We start from the raw sequence: 13,743 nt of genomic DNA on the forward strand, positions 1-13,743 counted from the left end.
TTAAGATACAGAGTTAAGATAAACGAAAGAGGGTAAGGATTTGCTGATTTGATTATTTAAATGGGAATACATAAAGGGGAGGTGTGAGGAAGCCAAGGAAATAAGCTAATGAGTTCAAAGTTCAAAGTCTTTTGTATTTTGTATTTTTATTCTTCTTTTTTCTTTTTCGTGTATTTTTCTATGTTCTTTTTTTTGTATCTTTTTATTTTTATATGACCTTTTTTCATTTTGTAAACTTATGTTTTTGTAAAACTTCAATAAATATCTTTTTAAAAAAACAAAAAAAACAAAACAAAAGGGGAAGTAAATGTATTATTATAATATTTTCATTATTGTAATAGTTATTATTATTTATCGGTAGAAGGCAATGTTAACTTAGACTTCTTCGTTTTGCTGTTTGTATAATTTTCTTGAGTCAGTTTAAAAAAAAAGTTGTTGAGGGTCTTGGATGGAGATCTTACCTCTCACCTGCTACCTGATGCTGGAATTTGAGCCTGGGAGCTTCTGCGTGCAAATCATATGCTCTGCCCCTGAGCTGTGGTCTTTCCCCTTCTGACTGGGATAGCTCAGTCAGTAGAGCATGAAGCTCTTATTCTCAGGGCGGTGGGTTTGAGCCCCACAATGGGCAAAAGATTCCTGCATTGCAGGGGGCTAGGCTAGATGACCCTCGGGGTCCCTTCCAACTCCATGATTCTAGGATTCCCTTAAAGAAGATTAGACGTACGTTGTGTTCTGGTCTTTCAAAAACCCTCCTGGATTGCTGTGCCCCACCATACCAAATCCATCGAGGCTTTTAGGTTAGAATCATAGAATTATAGAGTTGGAATATATCTAGGGGTCATCTAGTCCAACCCCCTGCAATGCCGGAATCTCAGCTAAAGCATCTGTTTAAAAACCTCCAAGGAAGGAGAGTTCAAAACCTCCCAAGGGAGTCTGTTAAACTGTTTCCTCCTGTCTTTTGCGTGACAAACCACTTAAATATGGCTTGCTTTTTATTCTTCAGTCAATCGCTGATGGCTTTAAAGAAGCAGTACAGTATGTCCTTCCTCGGCTCATGTTGGTTCCTGTTTATCACTGTTTGCACTACTTTGAACTGTTACAGGTAAGCACATGCTCTTAGAAGGAAAGCAGAAGTTGGGACTTATTTATGTTTATCAAGGCCAGATCTGTTGGTGAAGTATAGAGCGTTCTTGGCACTGCTTTTGTTCTTATGCAAAGAATGCTGGACTAGGAGGACCTCGATCTGACCCAGCAACAGACTTCCAGTGTTAGGCAAGAGTACATGTTCAAGGGTAGACTGAAAGTAGGTTAGTTATACCAGCTGCTCAGAAATCTTTGTCATATACAGTGGTACCTCGGGTTAAGTACTTAATTCGTTCTGGAGGTCCATACTTAACCTGAAACTGTTCTTAATCTGAAGCACCACTTTAGCTAATGGGGCCTCCCACTGCTGCCACGCTGCCGGGGCACGATTTCTGTTCTCATCCTGAAGCAAAGTTCTTAACCTGAAGCACTATTTCTAGGTTAGTGGAGTCTGTAACCTGAAGTGTATGTAACCTGAAGCGTATGTAACCCGAGGTACCACTGTATAAGAAGCGGCTGCTGGATCAGGCGAAAGTTCCACATAGTCCAGCATTCTTTTTTCGCTGTGACCAACCAAACGACCCAAAACAAGGACCCAAGGGCAACAGCACTATCCCGACTTGTGATTCCCCGCACCTCCTGGCCTGTGTTTCATTTTAAAACACATCGGTGGGCCACAACGTTTTAGCTAAATGCATTTTGGAAGACCAGTTGCTGTTCCAGTCATCCCAACCCTGGACCAGACTGTTGTGTACTTCACAATAGCTGGGATAGTTCATCTGGTAGAGCCTGAGGCTCTTAATCTTAGGGTCATGGGTTCAAGTCATATGTTGGGCAAAAGATTCCTGCATTGCAGACGGTTGGACTAGATGATTATCGTGGTCCCTTCCAACTCTACAATTCTGTGGTTATGTTGGCTTCTGATTTTGAAGAAAGTAGGGCCAGAGGCAGAAGAAAGTCCCTTTCAAAGCCAAAATGTCAGTGTTATGCCCTACAGGAGTATAAAGTAAGGATTGCCGTCAGTCAGGTATCAAAGAATGAATAGCTCCTAGGCACCGTCTTTGTAATTAAAGTCCTGAGCCCACTGTTCCTCAAAAGCTTTCATTTTCACCGGTGAGGCAAGTTTCCCAGAGATAATTTCAATGAATAGTTTTGCAGTGTCTGCAGGAGGAAGTGAATAATTGAAAGGAATGCTCCACTTTCGGTGACTTGACTTGAAGGAATGTTCCGTATCATGACTGCTTGGAATTTTGTCATAGAATTTGGAGCTGCCCACTGCCAGAAAACATACCTGTATGACGGTCACACAGATGTTTTAGACATGCTGCTTGATCCTATGCACATTTGCTCACGGGAAAGCCCTGAGGAAGCTAATGGAATCTACTTCCATGCGTGCTACACAAATCCTTTTTTCCTGCCCTCAGCAATTGCTCAGGTCTGATGGAAACAAACGTCTTTCTTTTCAGCAATTGCAATACTGTAGTAAAGATGTAGAAGACTGCGAATGCTTGAAACAAGCCATCACAGCTCTCCTGAATCTCCAATGTAGCATGGAACGCATCTATAACAAGCACTCACCTAGACGCCGGCCTGGGTAAGGAAGTAGCCTAACGGTGGACTTGGCCATGGCCTGAGACCTTTGGGAACAGCAATTCGTAGGCTGAAGTTTGGAGTGGGGTCGCACTGCAGGAGTTGGGTCTGTGGGTGACGCATCCTAATAGTTTCTCTTCTTTTAGGACCTGTTCACGAGATGGGAGCCACCCACCTGCCCAAGTTCACAGTGGGTTTCAACTTGCATGGCTGGTCTTCCCTTTTCTCTCCTCCTCTCTTCAAAATTGGGGGGTGGGCATGTACAGGAGAGGAAAGTGAACCCCCCCTGTGCAAGCAGAAATCTGTTTGGCAGTAGATGTTACCTTTGTGCTTAAAAAGCAAGCATGTTTTCTAAACACCTACATTCATCGTGCATACACAAATTGGAACCTGGGATGTCTGTGGTTCCCATTCAGTCATGAATTCAGTAGCAGGCAAGGATATACAGCTAATGTGTGTGATCCCCATGCTAGTTTGGGGTGTGTGTGGTGCTTTGGCTTAACTTGCATGTGTTTTTAAAGCTCATTTTTGTGGTGGTGAATGTGGCCAGAGGAGTGTTTAAATGAAATCAAGCAGCTTAGCCTGATCCTTGATAATGTTTTTCCTCCTAGCTAACGACTGTCGATATTGGGGGAAACTCTTAAACTCATATATTGTGTTGAAATAAATTAAAAAATTGTCCAGTGGCACCTTAGAAAGTTTATACCCAGAACAAACTTAGTTGGTCTCTAAGGTGCTCCTGGACAATTTTTTAATCTTTCTTATTTATTTATTTGTTTGTTTGTTTGTTTGTTTATTTCGACTGCAACACGGCTGCCTACCTGAATCATATATTGTGTGTTTTAGGGAGCCAGTGTTTTGGTTCTATAATCGCCAAGTAAGAAGCAAGCACCTTGCCATTAAAAAAATGAATGAGATCCAGAAGAACATCGATGGCTGGGAAGGCAAAGATATCGGCCAGTGCTGTAATGAATTCATAATGGAAGGGACGTTGGCACGAGTTGGAGCCAAACACGAGCGACACGTCTTTCTTTTTGATGGCTTAATGATCAGCTGCAAAGCAAATCACGGTCAGTCGCGGCTCCCGGGCTACAGCAACGCGGAGTACCGACTGAAGGAAAAAATTGTCATGAGGAAAGTCCACATAGTTGATAAGGATGACACGTGTGAATACAAGAACGCCTTTGAACTGGTCCCTAAAGATGAGAACAGCTTCATGTTTGCGGCCAAGTCTAGTGAGGAGAAGAACAATTGGATGGCGGCCTTGATCTCCCTGCAATACCGCAGCACCCTCGACCGAATGTTGGATGCAGTGCTGTTGAAAGAAGAGAATGAACAGCCCCTGCGGCTCCCCAGTCCGAGCGTCTACCGCTTTGCAGTGGAGGACTCGGAGGAGAATATCGTTTTTGAAGACAACCTTCAGAGCCGGAACGGAATTCCCATTATCAAAGGTGGAACCGTAGTGAAGCTCATTGAAAGACTGACCTATCACATGTATGCAGGTATCTGGCTTTCTTCCCTGGAGGGTTGATATCTCTCTTCATTGCGTTATTGGCACAGGGGAAAGGAGCAATTGTTAACTAAAACCAGGTCAGAGATCTTTCATGTGATAATTGTATTTAAACTTATTCCTGTTTGCTTTTCTAGATCCTAATTTTGTGCGTACTTTTCTTACCACGTACCGCTCATTTTGTAAGCCCCAGGAACTCCTAGCTTTGTTGACAGAACGGTAAGTTAAAAAGAACCTCCCCAATCACTTAGCAATTGATTTAGCTGTTACATATGCAATAAGAAGTGTAAGCAGATTTCTTGTGTTGGCACAATCATCTTGAAGCTGCTGTCTATTCTAAGGGCTTTTCCTAACTCTCTTCTGTTCTCCAGAGTCCATTAAGTGTTTAATTAAATAATGCTTTTAGGCTCGTGTGGTCTCTGGCAATCTGAAGCTGAAACAGTCTGGCCTAAACCGAAAGCAGAATGTGTACTGAAAAAATAATGTTGCTTAAGGTTGATTTTCTGTGCAAAAGATATCCCTAATAAATCTAAAGTGAAGAGAGGGAAAGAAGGGTGGTGTCAAATTTGGCCTATTGACAACACGGTTCTGGATCTTAGCTTCTCAGTTGGCTTTATAAACTTCCCAGCTGGGAAGAAAGGCTTGAAAACAAAAGAGAGAGATTGCAGGAATCTGATCAAGTCATTTTTAAAGTGTTTTATGAATGTATGATTTTTGTGACAGGCCTGTTAAGAAGCATTGGATTGTCAGCACTAAGGCTCGTCCCAACTGTTCAGAGAATGTGAGGTCAGATAGCAGTCTGAGAAGGAAATGCAGTAGGACTTGAAGAGAGAGACTCCCTTCCTACAGTGGATCAGCAATTTAAGTTTTTAGTTACTATAGAAATTATCCCTGAAAGTACAGTATTGTGTACTAGTTTTTAAGAAATTGTTTCTTGGTAACCGTTTAAAAAATGCTCATTCTGCAAATTTTCTATAACATTGGAAACTGCACTTCATTTGTGCAACTTCGATGGGTCTGTTAAGACATGCTAATCATGTCCAGAATGACTCTGGGAGATAAATAATATTCCCATTACTGGAATTTAAAGTAGAAGCCAGGAAAGGTAATTGTTGAGATATCGAGGGAGCAGAACTTCATTTTGTAAAAGGATCGGAAGATATTCTTGACCTTTTGCTATTTTTTAAAAAAAGTCTTTGGGGGATGCAAAAATTGGAATATCAGAATTAAGATAGATCTTATAAAGACTTGCCGATCAGAAGGTGGGCGGTTCGAATCCCCGCGACGGGGTGAGCTCCCGTTGCTTGGTCCCTGCTCCTGCCAACCTAGCAGTTTGAAAACACGTCAAAGTGCAAGTAGATAAATAGGTACCGCTCTGGTGGGAAGGTAAACGGCGTTTCCGTGCGCTGCTCTGGTTCGCCAGAAGCGGCTTAGTCATGCTGGTCACATGACCCGGAAGCTGTACGCCAGTTCCCTCGGCTAGTAAAGCGAGATGAGTGCCACAAACCCAGAGTCGGCCACGACTGGACCTAAGGGTCAGGGGTCCTTTTACCTTTAATAAATAACAGGCTATTTGCAGGTTAGGGAATTCAGTGCCCTAGAATCAACAGCCTTAATATCTCTTAATGTTAGCACTTTAGCCCCCACCCCCACCCAGTTATGGATCAGAATGTATTCTAAGGTAGTTCTCCTTTCTTTGTATTCTGGATGTCATGTAACTCACCTTTCAACTCCTGTTTATTACTAGATTTGAAATCCCAGAGCCTGAGCCAACAGAAGCCGATAGGCTGGCAATAGAGAAAGGAGAACAGCCAATCAGTGCAGACCTTAAAAGATTTCGCAAAGAATATGTCCAGCCAGTGCAACTCAGGTTTGAGCTTTCATCTCTTTCTCGGGATCTGATTTAAACCATCAGGGGGGAGAATGCGGGAATTACATCATTTCATGTGAGAGTGCACAATGCTCATGTTGCTTGGGAATGGACTTGGTTTATGTGGGTATGCCAGACAGTGCAATACTATACAAATCAGACCCCTTGAGTTCAGTGGGACTTCCTCTTGTGTAAGGACGTGGTAGGACTGCAGCCTGGGAGCTTACCCTGGAAATCAGTAGACAAGGCACCAAGAGAGGGTGCAGCATAGCAGCTAAAAATGTGATCTGGGAAATTCAGAGCTCTCACTGGGTGTCCTTAGAGGGGAAAAAACCTTTTCTCGCAGGATGCCCCGTCTGCAAAATAGGGGTAATAAATTGGCTCACCTTACAAATTATATTGTAAGAATTACAGTGATTAAATGTGTAAAGCACTTAAACAGCTAGGTATGATTACAGGGTTCCCCACACAAAGCAATCTAAATTACATTACCAGGCTTGTAGTAAAAATTATTATTGTTAATTTGATTTCTTACCTGCTCTTCACTATAAGGTCCCAGGGTGGGTTACAGCAATTTAGCAATACAAGCTTAATGCAAACAGTATAAAGGTCTGTGTTAATGTTAAGTAGTAGTAAGAAAGATAATAGTGAAAGTATCTAATTCATAAGTCACAGATAGGCCAGGGCAAATGGTGGATTCTATATTGTTGTTTGACCAGAGGCCCACGTAATATTGGAGGTGTTACTGTGGCACTACAGGGGAGAAGGGTGAATTTTCACTAGTATTGTTGGAAGATGTTTCTGCTTCCCTTATGAAAAACATGAGCATGATCTTGGGAATTAACCTGTGCCTAAATGTGTCTGAAATAATACATGGACTGGGGAGATTCCAAATTGCATACCTCTAAGGCAGATTATGGGTTGTAGCCAGCTAGGTTTTACCCATTGAAATGGATGAACCTAATTTAGCAATAGGGACGCGGGTGGCACTGTGGGTTAAACCACAGAGCCTAGGGCTTGCCAATGGGAAGGTTGGCGGTTCGAATCCCCGCGACGGGGTGAGCTCCCGTTGCTCGGTCCCTGCTCCTGCCAACCTAGCAGTTCGAAAGCACATCAAAGTGCAAGTAGATAAATAGGTACCGCTCTGGTGGGAAGGTAAATGGCGTTTCCGTGCGCTGCTCTGGTTTGCCAGAAGTGGCTTAGTCATGCTGGCCACATGACCCACATGACCCTCGGCCAATAAAGCGAGATGAGCCAGCCCCAGAGTCAGCCACGACTGGACCTAATGGTCAGGGGTCCCTTTACCTTTAATTTAGTAATGTCCATTAATTTCAGTGGTTCTACTCCTGAGTTTGTCTAGCATTGATGCAACTCAGTGTTTTGGATTAACTGTTAAGAAGTTGTTTTGTGGGTCTTCATATGTGTGTCTGATATCTAGGCCTGTATTTACAACTTTCCACTTGAAGCCTTGCCTTCAGATTTCCTACAACAATGAGAGTTACGCGGTTCAAGCCTTTTTGGGAGATGATGTGTGCTCCTAGTCCCTGTGTCTGTGTGGAGACATTTGCAATTTGTTAGACACAGGGGACTTTAATCCTCTAATCAGAGAATAACTTGGTGGCTCACAAAATAATCCCCTTTTTAAAAAAAAAATCAGAAAATGCCATCCATCTCCAGACTTGATTTCTCCTTGGTTGAACGTATCTGCCTCAGTCTGGGTTTATGAAAGCTAAACTGGTGGCATTTTTTTCTTCTTTTCACCCCCAGGATATTAAATGTGTTTCGGCACTGGGTGGAACACCATTATTATGACTTTGAGAGAGATCAGGAGCTACTTGATAAATTGGAAACATTTATTTCCACTGTAAGAGGTACGTGTTTTGAGTTAACTTTTGGTTAAATTGCTCTATCTCATCTGCTATGTGGATTTCGCATCTTAAGAAATTCTGAAAATTCTACTTGGCTGTGCTTACTCAGAAGACAATGGTATTTACAAGCACTGCAAGCCAGCGACATCCTTTCCATTTAACTTTGTTTTGCAACAGGAAAAACATCTCAGTTTCATAACTTCAATCAGAAGCTCTTTGAATCTGTGTCTTGCTTCTTCCAGGAAAAGTTCACATATAAAGTAGTGCTGTAAATGATTTAAGAGAAACTTCACACATGGTTTTTGTCGAAAACTATGTGTGCAACAACGGGAGGAGCAAAGTAACCTCAGTTGGCTCTCCGGGAGCCTGCATGTTTGCTCGTTCAAGCTAAGCCATGGTTCGTCTTAGCATTATATGCAAACTGGGACACTGTGTACATAAAGTTGTAGCCCTTTGGAAGAGCTTGACTTGCACTGATATATTTAAACTGCTTTCCCCAGCCTATTGTATAACTCATCCAATGAAGCTGATAGTTGGCAGATTCAGACCAGACAAAAATAAGTACCGTATTTTTCCGTGTATAAGATGCCCCCATGTATGACGCCCCCTATTTTTTTAACCCAAAATTAAGAAAATGCACTATGCACTATCCGTGTATAAGACAACCCCTTACTTTAAACTTCAAAAAATTAGGAAAAAATATAGTCTTATACACGGAAAAATACGGTACTTCTTCACATAGCACATAATCAGACTATGGCGTTCACTCCCACAAGATGCAGCAATGGCCAGCCAACTTGGATAGCTTTGAAAGAGGATCAGATGAAGTCATGGAGATTATGATTGTCAGTTGCTATTATCCATGAAGGCCATGTTCTGACTCCACTGTCAAAGGCAGTATGCATTTGAATACCAGCTGATGGGACTCACAGGTGGAGAGCTCGCTCTTGTGCTCAGGTTCTGCTTCTGGGCTTCCCATAGGCATCTAGTTAGCCCCTGTGAAGTCAGGATGCTGGCTTAAACAAGCCTTTAGCCTGTTCCAACAGGGCTCTTTTTATGTTCTTACATGGAATAAAGAGCTTGCAAAAAGGCAGGGCTGATGAAGAATGCTAGATGTGTACATAAGGTGTTAGAGGGGATTGTTGAACAAGATTTCCAGAGATGGGGGGCAGTGGATTCATTGCTCTGTGCCGTGGCACAGCGCACACTTCTGCATGCAGAAGGTGGCGGTTTCATTTCCTGCAGAATTGGCCATAAATTCAGCCACCGTAAAATCCCAAACCAGTGAATATGGAACTGAGCAACCCTGCCACAAAATATTTAAAGCATCTGTATGCTCTTCCCACCGTATCCAATATGTCTTCCAGGCAAATCCATGAAGAAGTGGGTGGAATCCATTGTCAAGATCATCAGGAGGAAGAAGCAAGCTCATGCAAACGGCATTAGCCACAACATAACTTTTGAGAGCCCTCCGCCCCCAATTGAGTGGCACATCAGCCGCCAGTTTGAGACGTTTGACCTCATGACGCTGCACCCCATAGAGATTGCTCGGCAGCTGACTCTCCTGGAATCTGATCTCTACAGGTAGAGTGTGTTCTGTTGGACCTCCATCACCTGACGAACCGCAGAGTGCTCCTCTCCTATCAGGTTCATTGGTGCAGATTCAGTCTGAATGGTATAGGTAGCAGTATCAGGACTGTACATGCTCACATACCAGTATATGCCAAGTGCGCACCGTCAGTCTGTGGTATTTATGTCATGCACCAATCAGGTGCAACATATCAAAGTAGCTGAGCAGTCAAGGGAGGAGCCATGGTGATGCATATTGTCCCAAGGTTAGTCCCTGATGTTGTTGTTTCGTCGTTTAGTCTTGTCCGACTCTTTGTGACCCCATGGACCAGAGCACGCCAGGCACTCCTGTCTTCCACTGCCTCCCGCAATTTGGTCAAACTCATGCTGGTAGCTTCGAGAACACTGTCCAACCATCTCGTCCTCCGTCGTCCCCTTCTCCTTGTGCCCTCCATCTTTCCCAACATCAGGGTCTTTTCCAGGGAGTCTTCTCTTCTCATGAGGTGGCCAAAGTATTGGAGCCTCAGGTTCAGGATCTGTCCTTCCAGTGAGCACTCAGGGCTGATTTCCTTCAGAATGGATAGGTTTGATCTTCTTGAGTCCATGGGACTCTCAAGAGTCTCCTCCAGCACCATAATTCAAAAGCATTAGTCCCTGATAGCTCCAATTAAAAGGTAGGAAGATGGGGGAAAGACTTGAAGGGACAGTCCAGGACTAAATGGACCAATAGTCCGTTTCAAGGTAGCTTCATGCACACAGATGAACCAGGGAGTCTCTGATTAAAATCTCTCTTACCTTTAAAGAGTCCTTGGATAATAAATGTAAAGTGGTTTGTTTATTCTCCATTAGGTATTTGGAAGGCATCCAACCTCGTCCAGTTACCCAAAAAAAAGGGAGGGTGCTTGGATCATTCTAAAGTGGGTGCTCTGATCTTTCTGAAGTACAGTATAAATCATAAAGATTTATACAGCAAAGCCATAATTGGGGGTTTCTGAAAGGAGAGGATTAGTAGAAATATGTTGTTGTTTTTTTAATCTCGCACTTCTTTAGTTAGTGCATCTAATACTTAGTTTCTTGTACACGTGATCTGATACTTAATAGGGAGGGTGAATTATAGAAACATAGAAACTTAGTATTGGAAGGGGACCTAAGGGTCATCTAGTCCAACCTACTGCAATGGTAAAGGTAAAGGACCCCTGGACAGTTAAGTCAAAGGTGACTGTGGGGTTGTGGCGCTCATCTCGCTTTCAGGCCAAGGGAGGCAGCGTTTCTCCACATACCAGCATGACTAAACCGCTTCTGGCACAACGGAACACCATGACGGAAACCAGAGCGCACGGAAACACTGTTTATCTTCCTGCCGCAGTGGTACCTATTTTTCTCCTTGCACTGGTGTGCTTTCGAACTGCTAGGTTGGCAGGAGCTGGGAGAGAGCAACAGGAGCTCACCCTGTCGTGGGGATTCGAACCGCTAACCTTCTGATCGGCCAGCCCAAGAGGCTCAGTGGTTTAGTCTGTACCACTCGCATCCCCCACTGCAATGAAGGAATCTCAGCTAAAGCATCCGTGAAAAGATGACCGTGTCATTTGAAAAACAAAACAAGCCTAGAATGATGGAATCGGCAGACCTCAGATTTAGAAGAATTCGGCCACTGATTAGTTAGCTGAAATTGATGTCCTTATGTAACCTCTGATTCCCCTTTCTGGAAAATTGCTGAGCAGCATAAAAGGCAGCAGCCCACAGTAGCAGACATGTGACCACCATATCGCATCTCTTGATATCCGGTATCATCCCTCCAGTAGCATAAATGTCTGGACTCTGCCTCAGCTTTCCATATCTCATATTCGTGGGCTTGTCTGTTTCTGTTTCAGGGCTGTCCAGCCATCTGAACTTGTTGGGAGTGTATGGACAAAAGAAGATAAAGAAATTAATTCTCCAAATCTGCTGAAAATGATTAGGCATACCACAAACCTTACGCTTTGGTTTGAAAAGTAAGTGGAGGCATCACTTTGATCACTGCCCTGGGAGGCTCCTGTCATAGAAGGCTATGAGAACACACATTTTTCGTCAGGGAGCCAGACAATAACTTTTTTGTCTTTCAGACCAGAGCAGAATAGGAGCAGGAAACCCCATATACAGCCAAGTCCAGTACCACCTAGTGACTAAACTGTATAATAACACCATTCACACAACTCCTAACCTTTGCATTACAAAACGTTTACTGAACATTTACAGTTTCCATTACAGTCGTACCTTGAAAGTCAAACAGCTTGGTTCCCAAACGACTTGGCTCCCGAACGTAACACAGAAGTGACTGTTCCGGTTTGCGAACTATTTTTGGAAGCCGAAAGTCCGATGGGGCTTCCACAGCTTCTGATTGGCTGCAGGAGATTCCTGCAGCCAATCAGAAGCTACGCTTTGGTTTTCAAGCATTTTGGAAGTCGAACAGATTTCCAGAACTGATTCCGTTTGACTTCCAAGGTATGACTGTATTTGTTACGTTCTGTTAGTAAGGCTTGGGCCCCTAAAAAAAAAAAAAGCATTGCAGGTAACTTGCCTTTTTCAGATTAATCTGATTATAGTCATTCCATACCTTTCTTCTTGTTACTTATCGCCTGAAATATTTATAAAAAATTATTTGAAAGTAGAAGGATACCTGATGAAATGAACTAGAATAATAAGCCATGATCAACAGGGCCATTCATTCATGTTGTACCTGATTTTTCGGTGACATTTGCCTTTATAGTATATCAGTTTGAAAAATGCTTAATTTGAAAAGCTGTAGTCAGAGGAGCTGAGCATGTCCCTTCCTCCCCTCTTCCCGTTACCCTTTAAACCTCTGTGATAGAGTCAGTAGGGTTGATGTTATGTGGTTGCAGTAGCCAGGAAAATGGAATGTTAGGAAGTGGGAAGTAGCATTGGAACAGGTGTTTGGCAATGGTTATTAGGAAGGAGAAGGCAGCAAGGAAGAGGATAGATGGTTGGTAGAAAAGAAGGAAATGAGGGAAGAATTGGGTAAATAAAAGCAGGCATCAAACCAGCTTCATGGTTGATAGAGTGGTTTCAAATCCCACCTGATCATCGTAGTACAGAATGGCTTTGAGGGGCAGGTGGGAGCCACCTGCAATGTCCCCAGTGCAGCTGACAGTCACAGTGTATTGCCCTCTTCCACTTACTGAGATAGCATGTGTATACATATTTCCAAATTAGATTTTAAGCTTTGAGGAACTGAAGAGACAATTTTGTGGGAACAGCTAATGATAAAGAGGAAGAAGCACTTTTTATTTCATTTTAATGTGAGTATGCAACTGGCAGGTGCATCCTTCTGGAAAACAGACATGGTCTTCATCACGTTCTAGTTTCTTTTATGCAAGGATATTTGTGTGGTATAATAAACAGAACATTTGGGTAGGATCAGAGACACGTGGGTTTGAAGCGCTGCCCAGCCATGAAGGTTACTGAGTGGCCTCAGGCAAGTCATTCCCTCAATGGACTCAGCAGAATGAGCCTCCTGAACAGATGGCGTCTACTGGAGGCTCTCAGTTGCAGAGTGCAGCCATTGATTTGGTATATAAGGGGTGAGATTATTTTTCAGCTCTCCTGATTCTAAGCTTTATACACCAAAACCAGCAACTTGGACTTAACATGGTAGCTAAAAATGTATGGATTTTCTCTCCCTCTTTCTCAAAAATTAGGTGCATTGTGGAAACAGAGAACTTTGAAGAGCGAGTGGCCATCTTAGGCAGGATTATAGAAATCTTGCAGGTTTTCCAAGACTTGAATAATTTTAATGGTGTGCTGGAGATTGTAAGTGCAATGAATTCTGTCTCCGTGTACAGATTGGATCACACGTTTGAGGTAAGCTTTGGTGTCTGTACCATTGCTGGAAGTGTAGCCAGCTTTTTAAAAACTAAAATTATCCACATTTAAATCATCTGCATGATTTTGCTCTGAGAAAGTATAGGTAGTTGTAGGTGGGGAGCTGGGATGGAAGGGTAGAGTTGCCTTTCCAAAATCAAGCCTGTGTATCTCAGAGCTCACAGAGATCCTATGTTCCCATTTTGCTTTGTGCTCTGCCAAAATTCAGCCTGGTGGATAGTAGTGTTTTTTGGCAGTTACTGTATTATGAACATCTTTATTGTTTTTTATATGCAATACATTTTGCAATTTGCTGGGTATTCCTAGTGTCTGTCTTCAGACACTTTTGGTTGGAGGGCAACCAAAATGGTCAAAGGCCTGGAAACGATGCCTTA

At 43.1% G+C, this 13,743-nt stretch overlaps 1 protein-coding gene across 2 annotated transcripts in view; it reads left to right on the top strand.

Annotated features, from left to right (window-relative positions):
* SOS2 (SOS Ras/Rho guanine nucleotide exchange factor 2) overlaps nucleotides 1–13,743 on the top strand; it is a 41,435-nt gene that overhangs the window by 19,309 nt on the left and 8,383 nt on the right. For both annotated transcript variants that reach the window (XM_083610661.1, XM_083610660.1), the window contains exons 8-16: nucleotides 1,004–1,102; nucleotides 2,550–2,677; nucleotides 3,520–4,175; nucleotides 4,321–4,402; nucleotides 5,931–6,053; nucleotides 7,821–7,924; nucleotides 9,289–9,505; nucleotides 11,362–11,481; nucleotides 13,186–13,348. In XM_083610661.1, the coding sequence (XP_083466787.1) occupies nucleotides 1,004–1,102; nucleotides 2,550–2,677; nucleotides 3,520–4,175; nucleotides 4,321–4,402; nucleotides 5,931–6,053; nucleotides 7,821–7,924; nucleotides 9,289–9,505; nucleotides 11,362–11,481; nucleotides 13,186–13,348 (1,692 nt within the window). The remainder of the gene's footprint in view (nucleotides 1–1,003; nucleotides 1,103–2,549; nucleotides 2,678–3,519; nucleotides 4,176–4,320; nucleotides 4,403–5,930; nucleotides 6,054–7,820; nucleotides 7,925–9,288; nucleotides 9,506–11,361; nucleotides 11,482–13,185; nucleotides 13,349–13,743) is intronic.

This window comes from Podarcis filfolensis, assembly GCF_964270895.1.
Source record: "Podarcis filfolensis genome assembly, chromosome: 1".
Classification (NCBI taxonomy): domain Eukaryota; kingdom Metazoa; phylum Chordata; class Lepidosauria; order Squamata; family Lacertidae; genus Podarcis; species Podarcis filfolensis.